The 19,148-nt window shown below is 43.7% G+C and overlaps 1 protein-coding gene across 2 annotated transcripts; it reads right to left on the reverse strand.

The window, feature by feature from the left end:
• Positions 1–12,033: 12,033 nt before the first annotated feature.
• BNIP1 (BCL2 interacting protein 1) lies at positions 12,034–18,920 on the reverse strand. Of its 2 annotated transcripts, XM_071758519.1 has the most exons (6): positions 18,530–18,909; positions 18,291–18,383; positions 18,049–18,140; positions 17,499–17,600; positions 16,664–16,782; positions 12,034–14,810 (listed from the first exon to the last, which is right to left on the reverse strand). In XM_071758519.1, the coding sequence occupies exons 1-6, from the start codon at positions 18,611–18,613 to the stop codon at positions 14,614–14,616; spliced, it is 687 nt and encodes a 228-aa protein (XP_071614620.1). In that variant the 5' UTR covers positions 18,614–18,909; the 3' UTR covers positions 12,034–14,613. The 2 variants fall into 2 exon arrangements, with proteins under 2 accessions (XP_071614620.1, XP_071614621.1); XM_071758520.1 differs by lacking the exon at positions 17,499–17,600 and having other exon boundaries at positions 18,530–18,920.
• Between the last annotated feature and the right edge of the window lie 228 nt (positions 18,921–19,148).

Below are 19,148 nucleotides of genomic sequence, written 5' to 3' on the forward strand. Positions count from 1 at the left end.
GAGACTTTGGACTATATCACAGAAAATATCAGACTAGGCCATCTTACTTGTCCTTTTTGGCCTTAAAAACCTCTAAACAGAGCAAGTGGGCTGCTGAAGGAAAGGCTGGATACAAATGTGCTTCTAAATGTCATGCAATTCAGACCCTAAACTGAGTTTGAGGCTCTTTATAACACAGAGAAGCCATTAGCTCAGTTCTGGTGACAGGATGCTCTTCTGGTAAAAGTCACAGAATCATCCGGGTTGGAAAAGACCTCTGAGATCAGCAAGTCCAACCCTTATTCTGTGGTTCCCAGACCATGGCACTGAGTGCCACATTCAGTCTCTTTTTAAAAACATCCAAGGACAGAGAATCCACCCCCTCCCTGGGCAGCCCATTCCAATGCCTGATTTATTTTTACTGAGTCAATACCTCTATGCTACACTTGTCTTGTGTAGAAAAGTATTTTGGGGGCAGATCCACACAAACATCAATGTATAACCAAAGCAGACTAGAGAAGGCATTTTGCCAAAGTCAGACACTTACTTGCTTCCAGTAGTAAAATGTACTCTTATTACAAGCACGAAATTAATTGGTTTAAAAAGATTCTTCACTAGGAAAGTTGGTCCTCCAAGATTTGTCTTGAAAGACAGTGACCCTGATTAACTGCAGAGCAGAAGGAAATGTTTTCTGAATATTTTCTCTTCATTCCTGTGTCTCCCAGATGGCCATTTTTTTCATTTTCTGGGCAGGTTCCTTCCCTTCACACAGCTGTTCCCAACTGCAGCTGAAATCAAGACATTGGGACTCATTAACTCTACTCAGAAGTCAGGCTGACAGGCTCAGAGAGCATAAATTACAGGAGTCAAGTTTAGCCTAAGGTACAGGTACCCGAGGCTGGAGAGGCCATCCAAGCAATTAGTTCCCACTATCTCCATCTTGCTCTTCCCCCCCCCCACCCCCCCCTTTTTTTTTTTTTTTTTTTTTTTTTAGGTGAAATAACACCACACAAGTTTTGCAGTTCTTGTTGTGTGCCAGTTGAAAAGCAAATGTTGTAGCCAGTTTCTTTCAAATCCAAATCTCCTTCGAGACCATTCCTGCTTAATCAAACAAGATAGCAGCATCCCATTCACCTCCTGAGGGAAAATCAAGATATTTGGAGGACATTCAAAACCAACTGAGAAAAACAATGTGGGCCACAGGACTTTGTTTTGTATTTTATTATTCTTCAAAACTGAACTGATGACTTGAGTCACTAATATTTTACGGAAAATAAAAAAATAATTAAAAAAAATCACTCTGAAAATACAGCCTTGCTGTAATTATTGTCCTGCAGAGTGTTATATAGGTGTTTTTTATTGCTGCAGCATGCACTGCTTGTTGCTTTGCTCAGAGCTGGTGAGAAATGAGGAAGATGCTATTTTAATTGGAACTGGCATTCATTTGCTGCAGAATCTCAAGCTGGTGATTTAACCTCACCTGTTGCATTACAGAGGCAGAGAGTTCAGCTGAGGAACAAGGGTTCAGCACAGCTCAACACAGGCAGGCTACAAAGACAGACAGAAATCTCTGCTTTGGAGTGCTGGATGGAAAAATGGATGGGGAGGGGAGTGAATGCAGGAAAGCCTTTGCACAGAGAGAGGAACTGACTTTTCAAAAGAGAAAACACTTTCCGATGACCTGAGCTAAAGATAGGATGAGCACAACCAGCAGCTTTTTAAAGCAGCAGATCTCCTCTTATCACAAGTCCCCAAGGAGGGGGACAGTCACTTTCAAACATGGTGTCTCACAGAGCTCTTTCCCTAGGCACGGGGAATCTTGGCAAGGCACCAGTCCGTGGCTGCACCCCACAAACCTGGAGGGACCTTTCTCTCATCTGCTCCCCCATTAGCCCAGTGCTTCACTCGGGTACTGCAGGTGGGTGCTTCCTTTATCATTTTGACTTTTGACCTTGAGGTGGACGGGGCTCAGCTCTGCCACCATCACCATTTCCATCCAGCCCAAATGCTCCCCGTGATGGGGATGCATTAAAAAAAGGGGCACCGTGGTGATAGATTTGTCAAGACCAAGGGTCAAGTTTATATTGATCTACAGGTGTCAGAAGTGGATTGATCCAAAGATTCAGGTCCCGGAGAGGTCACCATAAATCCTCAGGGGTATGAAAATACCACATAACTTGCTTGCAGATGTTGCAGAAGTAACCAGATAAAGTAAAGCAACTGCCCAGCAAGTGTTAACAGCCACTGTTAGAGCAACAGGTGATCCACAATGCTATTTTCCTTTAAGCCAGGGTGGCCAAACCTATAAAAAGGTGCAAACATCAAACAAGTCGGGCTCTTGTCAGGGCAAAATAATAACATTTGCTTCAGGTGAAACTGGGGCATCTTTGGCTTGTGTGAGACGAGAGACACCCTTTAATACTTTGCCCTTTTTGGTCAGCACTTTCCTTACATTTCCCTGAAAGTTGTGAATTACACCCAATTCCAAGAAACACTTTTTTCAACATAATTATTTTAGAATGGAATAGTTCAGTTGGAAGGCACCTCCAACAATCATTCACTCTGCCTGCCTGCTTTTGCAGACAGAAAAATCATTATATTAAGTAAAATTGCAAAAACCACTACACAGCAGATACGTAATCATCTTGTCCTAATTTCCAGCTCCTCAGCTGGTGTCACCTCTCTGAAGCACGTGACAATGCCCAGTGTGCACACCATGATCCCTGAAGCCAGGGGCCACGCAGACCTCTCTGACAGTGCTGGAGGCTCAGGGTTCCTGTAATTCGAGCATTTAAGCCCAGCAATAATTGCAGAGCCTGATGCTCAATCCCTTTATCATGTCTCCTCTCCCTGTGGCAGCAAGAGTGAGGTCTAATTTTAAAAAGCAGTGATATGGTGCTGCTGCAGTCACACACGGTACAGTTAGCTGCTGGGTATTTAAATATAAATGTGCATAAGCTGCTCTACAGTTAGGCTGTTGTACATAAATATATAATTATACATATATAGAATCAAGTTAAACAAATGCAGAAAGGTATCCTACTTGCTGAGCCTCAGAAATAGATGATGAACAAAATTTCTGGAGTAATTTTGAGATTAATAATCCCAAGTATTTCTCTAACTACCAAGTTAATAATCAAAACCCAATTTTCACTTGACTCCATTCCTTTGGAAGAACATATTAAATTAAAGTGATGAATTTTACTTTTTGGTACATTCCAATGAAAATTAGAAATAATGGGTCTCGTAGGAATTAATAAATCATATGGAGACAGAGGAAATTCAGAGTTTAAACAAAAATAATTCTGAGTATCAAACTGAAAATTAATATTAGACCCCATAATTTCTCTACAAAAATTACAAATTTATATTCCAATAAACAGACTTCTAATGAGAGCAAAAAGCTTATTATGAGAATAATGTACAGACTACAGCACATCTCTGCTATCACACTCAGCTGTCGCCACCAAAACACAAAGATTGATTTTAGGAATGTCTGCAGCATCTGTGTGGCAGAGTTTTGGTCACTTACAAGCAGAATAAAACACAACACAGATTTGTGGTTCCCAACTGGGGCTTTCATCTCTGCGAGCCTCTGGTCTGCATCACCAGCACAAGGAGGCAGCTCACACATCAGAGCAGGTCCAGGCTGGAGGATTCTGCCCAGCACTGCCCAAAACACCCAAGAGCACAGAGAGTGACATTTGTGTCACTGCTGGTTTCTCCCACATGTGACTGTGGACCAAATACTGGAGAAAGTTTTAAGACTATCCATGCTACCTTTACCCATATTGAGCCCAAACATGCTGGAATTTGCCTCGGTTTTGCTCTGGTGAGGCCAGCTGGGAAAGGAAGCCCCGAGTTGGTGCTGGGCTCTGCAGAACTTTATTTCACAGTGCTACCTAGTGGCTTCTGGAATAAATGATCAGTGCATCAGAATGCAGTCTCTGTACAGCACCCCAATGTGAAGTAAATACAAGGGTGTCTAAAAGTCAATCCAAACCTCTACCACTGCCCGAGACAGGAAGGAACTATGTATTTACACTGCAGAGGAAAAAGACAAAAAAAAAAAAAAAAAAAAGCAAGAGAACAGTTGCCAACTAATGCCAAGAGTTTCTGTGTGGATATTCACAGGGAGATGGAGTTAGTGGAATTCATGGTCCTTCAGAGACTGTCTCCTCCCCTTCTCATCCTCTCTCACAGCATCAAGATGTTAATGTCAGAATCCATGATCAGATTTTCCCAGCCAGCACGGGCACATTCATCAAAAAGAGCAACAAAGCCTCCTGCCCTCCAAATACCCTTCTACCTTACTCCCAAACTTCCCTTTATTCCATAACATTGGTTTCTGAGCTGTCTTCTGCACTGCTCAGTATCACCTCCTCCCTTCTGTACATGTCAGAATATATAGATCTGTACCTTAACCTATACATTTTCCAGCCTCACAGGTGCCTGGCCAAAGCAGCAGCACCATTGCCTTGTGTTTGTGCACAAAGACAGCACTGCCCAGGAGCCAGGATGGAAGGGTTAGGGGCTACCAGAACACAAATTAATAAAATCCTGTTAAAAACTGACAGGGCAGAGCCAGGGGAAAGGCTGGCAGGATTCAGTGGAAGGTGTTATACCCAAGCATGAGAGAGCTGCTGGACATGACAGTTTTCCAGTATTTAGAAAGGGGGAAAAGAGTCCTTGCTTCCCAGGCAATGCCTTATGATCACCAGATGAAAGGAGTCATGTAACTACTTAGTAGTATTAATAGTCACAAGCATAATATATATATAAATATATGAGTATAATACAGTCAAACAATACTTAAGTTATTTCCAATAGCAACATTTGTATAATGCCATCGACACTCAACTGCTGATAAGTTGGACACACTTAAGGAATTTTAATAAGTCTTTGAAAAGGTTTAACTGATGTGAATTAAGCCCCGAGATAATGTAGACACAGGGCTATCATTTGTCAGTTAAAAATAATTGATCTTGAATGTAAACGTCACATCTTGTGCCCTAGTGAACAACGGCAAAAAAAAAAAAAAAAAAGTTATTTGTCACCAGCAGCATCTGGGGCTGATGAAGACATTTCTAGAGAAGATGCAGCAACTCCAAGCTGTGCAGGGACTGTGAAGGACAAGATACCTCAGAGGAATAAGATGCTGATACCTTAATCAGCAAAACGTGTGTGGTTATTGCTACAATGCCACTAAATCCAGTGCCCCAGGCATTGTGGGTGAAGGCAGAAAGGACTTGCCAGTGTCATTTGGCTTTAATCCACAAAAATAGCTTTGCTGCCACTCTCCTCTTGCAGAGGCAGAAGCAAAATCTTCATCTAGAGTTTAGTACTGACCATAGAACTTTTTTATTTTGGACAGGACTACTCTATATTTACCACTCAGTGTTGCAGCCATTATGATTTCCTAACTGGCAATTTCTCTGCCAAAGCTCACCACTTTTTCTGGAATGCTCTAACAGACATGAGGTGCAATGGCTTTTTGACAAGGTGGTAAGACCAGAAGCTCTTGTTGAAATCTGCAAACCTAATTAATTGCTCTAAAGATGCGGGTGGATGTTTAACTTGCAGTAATGAGAATGTAAATTCCAACTTGCTAATGTCAAAGTTATTTACCATTAAGTCTGTGAAAGATCAAGAACTAAGTTTGAGTCAAAGTCTGCAACCACTAAAGATGCAGATGCAAAGACACAATTATTTCAAGTAAATGTGAAGATAAAGAGAATTGGGGGCTTTTTGTTTGTTTTGTTGGGGTTTGATTTGTTTTCTCCCCTCTCCTTTTTTTTGCTGGTTGATTCTGAAGAAGCAGATAGATGACAGGAACAAAACAGTCAGTGAAAGCTGGGAGCTGCTGGCATTAAGCTATTTGCATTTTTGCTTCAGTTATTTTCAAATATCTTCTCTGACATTTAAACAAATGGGAATAACATTATGATCCTTAGCAGCATTTGCAATTTTATATCCAAAGGGAAACAAGCAAAAGCAGAATGATTTTATGACCATGGCTCTGAAAGGAATTCTTCACTGTTTAATCCAAAACACAAAGAACTGAACCACATAAAACAGATTTATATATATATATATATACATGCACTATATAACAATATATAGGAAGGAGGAAGCCTTGCTTCTCTTGGAAACATCAAGTATTTGCTATTATCAGACACAGGACAGGAGGCCAACTGGATCAATAGACTTTCTCAATATAGAAAAATCTTATCTTCTTTTCAGACTAGCTGGCCATAATGTCAGCACCTAGATGCCACTGACAGAGTTATCTCCCCTCAGCCACAGCAATAACTGTTTGGTAGTTGGGTGACACCTATGAAAAGCAAATAACCCAAACAGGAAAAAAAAAAAAGTTCCCCTGTCCATTTTGAAGATAAAGGAAAACTGACCCACCCCTCCCAGGTCTTTGTGCATTTATTTGGACTACAAAATTACCCCTTGCATCCTGGGTGGGATGGGTTTCAAATTTTCATTCCTGTTGGGACGATGCAAAGCGGAGAACTTATGGGTACAAGGAGACCAGACCCCTGGAGGGGTCAGGTCCAAAAGCACCCCTGGATGCAGTACTTATCCCCCGTGCCGTTGAAAAGAAGAAAGCAAAAAGCTTTCATGTTGTTCTATATATATGTGGTTCTATCTATAGGGCCGGGTGTGCGCTGATGCCCGAGGAGACGTTCTCCCTGCCTGCCCTTTGGGTCCTTATCGTGGGAGCAGAGGGACACACGCAGCATTATCACCAGCCCAGGCTCAGAGCAGCCGAGTGGCATTTTCCTTTCATGCAGCCACCGACACCGAGCGCGGGGCAAAGCGTTCGGCAGCGCCGCGGCACAGCCCGCGACCCCGCTGGCAGCCTCTGGAAGGGGCAGATAAGTGGGGTACCCCCCCAGAGCTCTGATGTTGCAGCAGGAGACAAAGGTCAGGAGAGATAATATCTGAGCAGTCTCACCTTGGAGAGGTTAAAAATAAAAGTAAGCCCAAGTGGAAGGGGGAGAGACCGCAGCAGTTTAAGTTACGGCAAAATGTCACAGCACCCCCGGGAGAGAACGTCACCAGATTTTGCTTATCACAAGTCCTGCCAAATTATTTTTAATGACTTTGCATGGCTCTATGAGCTTCATGGTTCCTCCAGCATTTTAGCACCTGAGACATCACTTAGAGGCCAACACAGACACGACTACAACAGCTCTCGCTTTACAGTGGTACCCAAGGTCCTCGGTGCCACCTTCCTCAACACCATGGCAGCCTGGGAAGGGCAGCCTGGGCCCCTCTGGAGCATTGGGTAAAAGTGGGAACAGAGTGGGGGAGAAGGATGTAGCCAGGCAAACAAATTGGCAATCACAAATGCTCCAAGGTTAGGTTTTACACACTCAACACAGTCATGACAGATTTAAATTCATGACAGTAACAGCAAACCCCAAACCAGAAGCAACTAAAATTAAAAGATGTTTTATCAGGCATTCATAGGGTTCACATTTAATGTGCTTGCTACTGTGAAGATCATGTGAAAACTATCAAATTCTGTGTAAGCAGATACAATTCCATGGTCCCATAGGATGGGAATTTATTCCATATATTGCTCAGACTGGTGGGACCAACACCCCCTGCCCGTAGCACAGAAGAGGGACTTCAGCCTGGGAAATCAGTGCTGAATTTGCTGTCCTTAGCCAAGGGCATTTACAGGGAGACACAGGGACACAGCTAGGTAACAATTTCCAGTGACTTTGCAGAACCGTGAATAATTATAGACAGTAAAGGACTTTAATGTTAACCACATGTGCTGTGCTTCTTCCAGCTTGAGTGGAGATCCCAGTGTACACCATACAAAGGGACCCAGGCCCTAAACCAAGTTAAGTCAATAATGATTCCCAGTCCCTCAGACAATAGCTCTCTCTCATGTAGAGGAGGATCAAATGTCCAAGGCAGTTACAGCATCTCCCCCCAGCATCTCTCTCAATACCTAAAGAAATTGGCACAGAATCTTGTTGCTGTGAGAAAACTAAAACCTCAGCTCAGGGGCACTGTCATTTGCCTTGTTGCACAGAGTACCCTAGACCCTGTTTGTGCCCTTTTTTATGAGCAAGTGATAATAGTAAAGTTGAGTTTATTCAGTGTAACAGTCTCAGCCTGAACAAGTCCACAGCCAGCTGCAGGGACAGATACCTGCATTAAACCACTCCACAAACAGCTTTAGGTAAGGGTAGGATGATGCAAGAGTCCCTGGATGCATTTTATACAGCTGAAAACCCAGTAGCACAACGGGACAGATGCAGAGATAGCAAACGGAAGAATAATCAGTTCTGTGCTCCCAGTTGTAATTAGTCCACGAGTCACAGGTCACAGCACAGCCTGTAACCAGAACATCAGTTTTCAGGAATGGGTCATCCCTGCCTGAGCAGCAGCTTGGGAAATGCTCATTAAGTGAATATTTGATGGACAGTCACAGTACACCAGGCAACTGGAAAGATGAAGATGATACTGCTGCAGATACCAGAGTAGTTGTTTTAGTACTTACACAACATGAAGTTTTGTGGTTTAAAATTTGTTTTCAGGAAAGAATGGCATTCTCTCTTTTCTTTCCTACCAAGTTTTGCATACTGCACTACACAGCAGACTAAGATCAGAAGTATCTTATTATTGTATTGTATTCTACAGATGAAAGTAACAAATCCCACAGCCATCATCTCTTGGAAAGCTGACATCATCATCAACTAATCCCATTACTCCCTAACAAATATACCTTAAAATATACATGATCAAGAAATAACATAATCAACCTCTGAATTAGAAGAGAGAACCAAATACTGTAATAAAAATTAAAGTACAAATACAGGCTCTTTCCACCTCTTTGACATCATTTCTCAACTAATGTAAAAGCTAAAATTACAAATAAGGACTGAATGGGGGCTGAGAGAGCTGGGGCTGTTCAGATCAGAGAAGAGGATTTCTATCAAGTACAAGGGGATCAGGAAAGATGCTTTTGCCTTAAGGGTGACCAAACACTGGAGCAGACTGCCCAGGGAGGTTGTGGAGTCTCCATCCTTGGAGTTACTCAAAAGCCACAGGGACACAGTCCTGGGCAACAGCTCAAGCAGAGCCTTGGATCTGGTGAACTCCAGAGGTCCCTGCCAGCCTCAACTGGTCTGCAGCTCTGAGAAACAGATAACCAAGGAAACTGAACAAGAGCAGATTACACTTAGCCTATTAAAATGGTCCCTGCTCTCACCAATACCTTCAGAGAAGGAACTGCATCAATCTTTCAGCCATTAGAAAATATTCTGTGAGGTATATTTGGCATTTATACTGCAAGAGCATCACAACTGGCCCATACTGTGGCTGCCACTCTGCTCATTGGGTTTGGTTGTGGTACACAGCATCTGCTGTGCATTTGGAGAACATTTATCTCACCTTGAAGGGGCAGACACAGCAAGCACTGAGGCACCAATTACACAAAGGGCTTCATACACTTAGTAGCAATATACAGTCACAAGGACACCACATCTTGCTAAAATATTTGCTTAGGATTTCTCTTCTGGTGGAATCACACCATTACAAATAGGGAGGCCAAGCAATGGTAAGCTGAGTTCCCACCCCCCCAGCCTCCTGTTCCAAAGAAGAAGTGCCCCATGTATTTGCAGACAAGTATGCACATGCCCCCTGGATATTCTCAGCCCCCAAAGATTCCAGCCTGACTCGCCTGGCTTGCTCTGGACCACTTGGCATGTGATAGCAGCCATGCACATTTGGCAGAGACATTTTTAGAAACCTCCAAGTTATGCATTCACCCTTCCATTTTGGTAAAGCCAGTTATGTGAAAAGCATTTCCAAAGCAGGACTTCAAACACAGACTTGATTTCCCCTCCGTTCTTAGGAGGGAGAAAAGAAAAAAATGAACACTGTTACAGTCTTATTTTTCCCACAGGGAATTATCCTGTAATATGTCTGTATTTGCTGACACTATAACCAATAATGAAATCAATCTTTTCAGCAGTTACACCACATGTTAAAACTATTTCCAATTCTTCCCCTCAGGTGGACATTTTACTGCAATCACTAAAAGGTGACTTTCCTTGGAAGCAAACATCTAACTGCTTAGGAAGTGACCTTCATGCTGCCACTCCAGGGATGTAGAGGGGAGATGCCCACAGCTGCAGCAATGGACACCCAGCAGGTCCCTTCTCCTGCCCACAGACTCCACACTGTGGCCACGTAGGAGCAGAGACCAGGATCACATCTGCATCCACAGCCCACTAACCACATGCTGGCACACAGATAAACATCCCACAGAGTTCTCTGGCTCCTGACACACCAAAGGTCAACCCCCAGGCCTCTTCCCCCTTTTCCACACATGTTCAGAAAAAGCACACTTAACTCCACAGGTTGAACTCCACAGGCAGGACCTGACGTGGGGTCACAAACCAGCAAGCTCTAAACCTCTAAGTCTGCTGAAGCACTGGACCTGCCCATCCTCATCCTCAAGTGGCTGCAGCTGCAGAGCAGAACAATCCCTCAGACAGCTTCAGCCCCTCTCAGTTCTTCACCTCCACTGAGCTGATGAGCAGGAGTTCATTAACTCACAGCTGCTTGATTGCTGCCAGCTGCCTGTCTCAGCTCCTCAGCAAGATTTCAGGCCCTTTTTAACCTCATAATAATTCCTTTCTCCCCGTTTTAAAGGAGTGTTTTTATTTGAAAGGATTTTCACTGCAACTGTTTTGCTACAGTGAATCCCACTGTCAGCTTGGCAGTAACCACATCTGATACCTGCTGCCCTATGGGGGAGGAACAGAACCTCTCCTGCCTGATATCACTTGTGTAGGAACATAGCCCTGAACACTTCTCTAGAACTCACTTTCTTGCTTTTTTCCTTCCTCTAAAGCTCCCCAGACACCCTCTGCAGTCCTGGTGTTCCTGGTCTCAGAAGGGCACCAACCCTTAGCCTTGAAGTCCTTAAGGAACTGAGGCTGTCCTCACCATCCCCAAAGAGTCTGCTGTATTTGTCAAAGCGACCTTGAAGAGTAAAACACTTGAGAAAACACTACTACCTTACAAATAAAATGCCAGGTTTTGGCCTTCACAGCACTATCTTGAGCATGCAGCAAAAACAGGACCCCAGCACACAGCATCCTGTGTGCTTCAAATCCCCTCTTCAAACTCAGAAATGGCCCCAGAGACCTGTGAGCTGCCCCAAAGGCTAAATATACAAAAACCCCTGTAGGCTACAGAGACCAAACTTTCCATGCTCCCTGAGAAATATTTCAAGTGTCAGAAAACAAAAAGTCAGGCACAACCTCTTCCCACAATACTGAACCTACTCATTTATTCAAAAAAAGCAAAGAAAGAGACTTACCTTCAGCACAGGAACCAGGTCTGCAGGAGAGAAGCAACCCAGCCACCATTCTGCAGCCTCCAGGGAGGACTTTTGAGCACACCCCCTGAGCCAGCTGTGGGCCCTAAAGGCTGATTGAGGCATCCTCATCAGGGGGACCCCAGGCACCTGGCACCAGCTCTCACCCTGCCCCAGCACCCAACCACCAACCCACTGTCTGCTTAAGGTGGTTGACCCCATATCTTATAGATGATCCTTCACCAAATCACCCTTTTTACTCCAAAGAGGAAATAAGATTTATCTGTCTCCACTGATTATTTCTTTTCAGGTCTGTGGCCCATCAGGAGCCTGGATGCTTTCTGGCTGCCAATGGAAGGGAACAGTTGAAGTATCAAGCACTGCAAATCGAGCTGTCATGTCCCAGGGAGGATTTCTATTCCCCTCTCCCATAAGGTCCAGTTGTCCTTCATCTTTTTTAATTTATCTCCCTTGCCCTTAAAGACTGTAAATCAGCGGGCAGTTAATACAGAGCAGGTAGGTATGTTTACAAATGGACTAGATTTAAAAAAAATAACATTCAGATGCAACAGAAAGAAAATTTCATAAGCAAGGTCCTTAAGATACCTTTTTCCCTCATAGTGCTCCAGAAGTTCAAGGTCAGAAAGCTAAAATTTCAATAATGAGAAGACAATAGAAGAAAAACCAAGATATGCAGCAACAGACCTTTTATTTTTCCCTCCAAACTGCTCCACTACAATCTCCACCCAAAAAGATTATCCTTTTAAAACAAATTTTACTTAAATTCTCAGCACTGAGAGAAAGCTGATGGGTTTTTTTTAAGGTTGAGCTGATGGGAGCATGTGACACAGATAAACCCAGTGAAACTTCCTGCAGGCAGTCGTGCTGCATCCCTGCTCACAGCAGAGTGCTCTCCTTTGCTTAGTGTCCCAGTATCTCAGAGATTAGCAACAACCTATTTTTATATTTCATCCACATGAGGGAGGCAGTAACAAGGCAGTCAGTGTTTGGCCACCTGCTGATACCATGTTTCAGAAAGACAGGACTGATTTCAAGCTAGCTGAAAAAAAAAAAAAAAAAAAAAAAAAAAAGCTGTGCTAGAAGCAGTAGTCAATTAAAAAAGCATTTTATTGACTGCTCTGAAGTTGCATAAAACAGTACTGCACTGATGTGAAAAAATAGGGACTGCTGCACAGTAATTTATAATCTAAATAATCTTCATGACTTAAATATTGTTTGTATTTAAAATCATATTTCCCAAGACCAGGGGACAGTTGGACAAACTTTAATCACCCTTTGTGTGTTTGTACACATCTGTGCAGAGGGGCACAGGGACGAGTGGGCTGCAGAGAGGGCAGGAGCCTGATGGGAGAGAGAATACATCTGAAACTCAACAGCACCCCTGAGCTGGATGAAACTTGTTCCATTGTGACCCCAACCTGCAGACTACACAACACACTCCTCAGCAGTCTGCTCCTCAGAAGGTTTCTTTTTCTTTATTATTATTAAAAAGCACACACTGACTTAGTGCAATGTGTCTTCTTTAAGCCAAGTTATTTCTCTCTTATTCAAACCCAGGACATGAACACTGTCAATTTATTTCAATCTTTGTGTAATTCTGTATCAGGAAAATCTGTTAGGAAGGATATGAAGAAATGATACAGAAAAAAGCCACATTAATGCTGCTTGGTCTGAACAGTACAGACCTTCCAGCAAGAAAACACTACTGACTCTCAGGCAGTAGTGCCCTCTGTGGGATGGACCAACCTAGTGTGCAGTTCCCAAATCCCTTGTTACTACCCTGGGATGAGAGGCTCAGAGATTGATCCTTCAGGCAGGGGTCTTGATTTTGAACTCACAAATGTCAGCTTTTCTTGTTTATGCACACAGCCAGGCAACCACCACTTCCACTGTCCTGTACTCTGGTTTGGATTACCATAACCCACTGCTATTTCTGCATTTAACCAAACCTGTAGCAGCTGAAAGCAAAAGGGTAAATTGTGACTATAAAAGATAAAATAAATTAACATAACAATGACAAGATAATAGACTGGTCACCTTTTCTAAAGACAGTATTGTGAACTAACTACAAAGGCAACCTAGCCTGAAATTTCTCATAAACTTATACTGCATTTTGCTTGATGCTGTTATATCTCAGGACACATGCAGCACTGCTGTTTAAAAATGTTTACTTCTAGTACTAAATCAAGGCAGCATTTAACTATTCTGTGAGAATTTCCCAACCAGAGTGTCAGTTTCACTGGTCAGCTCTGAAGAAGCAATGAAGCAACTTCCAGAAGGAAAGGCAACATCAGTTTTAAGAACATTGCAGTGCACTTTTTGGTATTTTAAGGTACTACAGGCAAGTGTGGCAAGTTGGCACTTATGTTTTTAAAGCACATCAACCTCCATTACTAAAGCACAAGAGATAGGGAAAGTAATTAATTGTAAAATATTTTACTGATAAAAGATCAACCACATGAGCAAGAAAAAGTTTCAGACTCACACAGCATTTCACAAATATAAAGTATTAAGTGGAATTTTGTGAAGAAAAGGAGCAAAAAGGCTCTACAGATGAGTATTTCTCAAATATATTGCACAAATTAGTAATAACAAATGGAGCTCTCATTTTTGATTTGGTAAGTTCCATGAGGCCAGATGAGCAGAGCCAGACTGCATATGTGCTATGCTCCCAGAAAAAACAATCAATAAACAACAACTGCTTTAAATATCCAGCAGAATATTTAACCTTATTATTTAACCTTATTATTATTATTCAGGGTCTTTCAATTAGATTTTGTTTTTAAACAAACCTTGGTTTACATGGGTACAATAAATAGTCATTTAATGGAATGTGTGTGTTTCTCTCTTCCATCCTTCCTCTTCTCTCAGCACTTTACACACAGATGTCAAAGCAACTCTGAGTCCAAGCCAAGGACAGAAGTTAATTTCAAGGCAGACTGAAGAGAGGTTGAAAGTTATGACTGGCACCAGTGAGTGCCTAGATCCTCAGGTGTTCAGCTGGTTCCCCAAACCTACAGGCAAATTGGTGTCTTCTTTGCACACCTGGATCTACCTGCTTCTTCCCAACTCATGCTCATTCAAGCTCTTCTTAGGCAGGTCACATGCTCCACAGGGACAGCATAAAGTCATGCCTGCTCTAGCACTCATTAGTTATTGCAATATCCCTTTATTATTTTATTTAAAATCCCTGCCATTATTATGCCACCTCTTTCTGATACTCTGTAATACTTCAGTTCGGCTTTGGAATTTTACAAAAATGGAAAGAGTCTTTTTTTCAAAATATAGAGCACTGTGGCAAGGAATAAGGCAAGGGCAAGAAAGATGAGGAGCTTGTCTGTCAGTTCCCTGCGGTTGTACTTGGTGATGAGCTTCCTCCCCAGCTGAATTGTCCCAGACATGGACTTAAATTCTTCATTTGCCTCCAGGATGGTTCGTGAAGAATTGGCTGAAATTAAGAGGGAGAAAACCAAATAATCAGCTGTTTGAGCTTAAAAAATACCTGACAAAGGATATAAGCATGCAGTGTTTGGCAGTACAGACACTGCCTGTGAGATTTTTCTGGGTCTGACTGATGCATAGGTAAGACTCTTCTTGCAGAAGCTTCCAAAACTAAATAGTGCTAAGGAACAAATGCAAGGTCCCATTCTTGAATTTTTAATTTTTAGATAACCAGATCAAATCTTGTTCACATTTTTAATGAACAAAGCCAGTGCTACCTGAAAGCTAAGAATGGTGCTAGAAACACCAATTTAGGCGAGGCAAATCACCATCACCATTAGCATCAGTTCTAGCAGCAGCAGAACAGGTCAGTATTTGAATGTATTAATTGCACAAGTGAAATTGTTCCCCCAAGCCAGGACAGTAAATCAGTGTGATTCAGATGGGGTTGCAGAAAGTGAAAAGCAGCACGCCACAGTAAGACCTCCTTCACTATTCAGCTCAAACAGTTTAAACAGTTTTTTAGTCAGTATTTTTGACAAACGTGATTTTTTTTCCTAATAAAAAAGAGAAAATCAACTAGAGGAAAAGTGTGTTGATTGTTCTTAATTAAAGACAGAATTTGAGAATATTGAGAAGCCCAGGAGTCTCCTTATATTACAAAATACATATCCTGTATGATGGTGAATGCTGGTATATCACATCATAGTGAAGTGATTGACTAGAGAAAGGTCAAACTCCAAGCATGTTGTCTGGTTCACAAAAAAAGCATAGAAGAAATATTTCTGAAGCATTTTGCAAACCATTATGTCCCATCCTTACGAGGCAGTCTGATCCAAGTGAAAACAGAAAACTTGTTTCCCATGGTTAATGATAAAGCAGAGCTTCACAGACGTATTTGCTGCATGCTAGGAAAGGACTTCCTCAGAAATGAGGGAAGTTCTAACTACTGATAAAGAATTTGCAGCTGGCTTTTGCAAATAACCTTTGATAGTTTTTCCCTTGATGAACTTGAAGTGCTGTTCAGTCAGAAACAGGGTGAAAAAAGTGCCTGCCAAGCTGTCTTTTTAATGGGAGAAGAAACATGCTACTTTTGCGTGAACAAATCATGCCCAGCTGCCATCCTCAGACGGGGGCAGGAAAGAAGGCAGGGAAAAATTGTGTTATTTATCCTCATCTTTAAACTCTTCTCTCTTCTGCCCAAGAGGCCCAGGCAACACAAATCCAACTTCTAAATGCTTCATAAATCATCAGTTCTGACAGGTCACTTGATTTATTGTCTTAGGGGTCTGAGCCAAAGAACTGGGTGAAATCTTGGTTTCACAGTCCCTGATGCACTGCTGACAGAGCAAGTGACCTCAGGTTCAAGTCACTTGATCTCCTCGACTCTTACTCATCCCAGCTGGAGACTGGGTGGAAACAGTCTTCCAACTCTATTGTTTCCCCTGTGCATGGACTTGTACTTAGACTTCCATTTTTTCTGCTGTCACCAGGACATGCATGCCAGGACAGTAGTGCAGAGGAACACCAAGCACGCTCCCAACACCATGTGAACTCACACTGCTTTTACAATTGCTTTTATGTGAAACTAAACCAAAGACTCCTCACTCCTTTCCCTTTTCATAACAAAGAAACAAACTCCAGCAAACAGCTCCACACAACATACATTAATATTCTCTGTTGATGTCAAACTGTTAGAGGAGTCCTGCTGAATGGTTCTTTAATTATCCTCGTGGTACATTCTCCTACAGCAAAGGTTTCCATCATGCTCCACAGTTTGTCTCTCCCCATCCCAACAGAACTGGCAAAAGGTGCTTCAATTATCCAATCCACACCCAAACACCCCAATAACATCTGTACCTAGGGTCTGCACGGTCTCCTCACTCTGCTGGACTTGCTGTGACATCATCCTGCTAATGCCCATCAAACTCTCTGTGATGTTACTTGCACTCTCTGCCAGACTTTCCTTTGTAGACTTCCTGGAGAACAAAGAAAAAAGCAAAGCAGGAAGGGATAAAATTACATCTTTGAACAGTGTGGAGAGTGTGCTGCTGTCAGGGAGCTCAGAACAGAGCTTGGCACCAAACATCTTTGCTGATGTATAAAAGACAGAACTAGTTTTTACTGCATTCAAATTATCTTTGCTAAACAATTAAAAAAAAAAAAATCACAAAATATTAAAGTCACGAGCCAAAAAAACTGTCTGAGTATCTCATGGGGACCCATATTTTACTACTTATTCAACCATGACTTTACAACTTCGTGAGATGGTATGGAAGCACAGATAAAACTCTTAGCCTGGGTATCCCATTTCTTGCTTCATGATACTTAATATGCCAACTTCCCAGCAGAGAACCCTTATAAGCCTACAGCCAGTTCTGCATGTGAAAACAGCTTGTATAATGACCCAGTACTTGGTTTATAACCCTGACTGGCAATAATGTAAAAGATGGCCAGGAAAACTGTGAAGGCTAACTTACCTCCTTTTCTGCTTAGACATCCCAGCACCAAGAAAACCTGAAATTATTACAATCCTTAACAGTCTAAATCTCCATAAAACGTCAATGCATTAATAGAAGAAATATTCCAGACACAATTAAGTAACTTAAAAACATCATGCCACTCTTCCATTTAAAGCTAGTGAGTACAGCATACACTGTTTAAATCTTGGATCATACAGTAGGCAGTCTAATACCTTTGTCTTAAGGAGTCTCTTCCTTGCAGCAGTTGCTCTTTCTCTGAGTTGTCAATAGCAATTTTGCAAGCTAGATTTGCCTTTCTCCAAGCTGCCTGATTGCTGAAATCACAAGAGTACACAACAGTAATACCTTGCAAGCAAAAACAATTTTCAGAAATCAATCACTGAGCACCCCAGACACATACATGGGCTTCCTCTATCTTACCCCACAGATAACAATATATTGCCCTGTCACTTCTTCTCCTAAGTGTATTGCTTATGGAGTAAGGGAAGAGGAAAACTGTGCCAGCTGTCAAATGACACAGATTTCAACCAGCTGTCAAATGACAGACTCCCAAGCCATGGACATACAGGGCTCAACTGCTGGGAGGGGCAGACCATGGTCAGGGAGTCAGGACAGGAGAGAGAGGAGAAAGGAGTTTCCATCCCTGACCTTCTCTTGGTCTTGAGCAAACCAGCACTGCAGCAGCAACTATGTTTACAAAACAGGATCCAAAAGATGTTGTACAGCAGTCAGATCATCTCTGGTCACAAAGACCAGACCCACCTGAGCATTTGCTTCTTATGGTTCTCCACCTCCCGCAGCAGAGATTGTTTCTCCGACTCTTTATCCTGCTCCTTCGCCATCTGTTCCAGCTCCTGGAGGGGAAAGCAGAAACACCAAAATCCCATCAACTGCTGCCACCTGCACACCCACCCCCGGCCAGGGAGTGAATTAACAGCAGATTGATCCCAAAACCCAACACCCGGCGCAGGGACTCCCCACCTCTGAGAGCTCCATCGCCTCACCTGGATGCGGCCGCGGAGGTGTCGGAATTTCTCCTTCACGGCGGCGTTGAGCTCCGTGAGGGCGCTGAGCGGCCCGGGGCAATCCCGAATGTCCTGGAAGACAACGGCCCTGTCAGTGCGGCCCGCAGCGGGTACCGCCTGGCCCGGCCCGGCCCCGTCCGGCTCGGCCCGGCCGCGGCTCCCCGCGCAAAGAAGCGGTGGTGGCCTCGCATCCCTGGCAGGGATACGAACGGCGGTACCTGCACGGCCGCCTTGATCTCCAGGTCGAACTTGACGATCTCCTGGTGGCAAACCCGCACCGGGACACTGGCGGCCGCCGCCATCTTGCGAGGGGCGGAGGAAACCGGGCCTGGCCCGCGGGTTCCCCCTGCCGGACCCCGGGAGCCGAGAGGCCGCAGCCGCCGCCTGGGGAACGAGAGCGGGGCCCGGCTGAGGGGCGGAACCCCGGAACGGGCCAGGGCAAAGGGCTGCTCGGGGCACCGACAGCGTGTTGGCCGAGTGCTGCCGCCGTGAGGGGCTGTGGGGTGACGAAGCGTTCCCTGCAGGCGGAAGGTGGTTTAATAGGGGCGGGGGAGGGTCTCCTGATGGGTTAAAAAAGCGCCTAAAAGAGCACCCACCCTGGCACGCGGGGAAAGCGGTGATAGCACCAGGACAGTTTCATGCCCCCCCCAGACCTCCCACGTTTTGTGGGTGTATGGGATGAGAGCGATAAGTCCTTGACCCTCAGCACTGGAAGGATGCCCGGGGTCAGTGTGAGGAGGCGCAGGTACCTTCTGTGTCAAAATGCGCTTTTGCTTGCTCCACACAGCTCTTCCCCCGGTGCCACGTTTTCCCCCAGCTGCCCTAAGACCCTGCTGA

Source organism: Heliangelus exortis, chromosome 15 (assembly GCF_036169615.1).
Source record: "Heliangelus exortis chromosome 15, bHelExo1.hap1, whole genome shotgun sequence".
NCBI classification, from domain to species: domain Eukaryota; kingdom Metazoa; phylum Chordata; class Aves; order Apodiformes; family Trochilidae; genus Heliangelus; species Heliangelus exortis.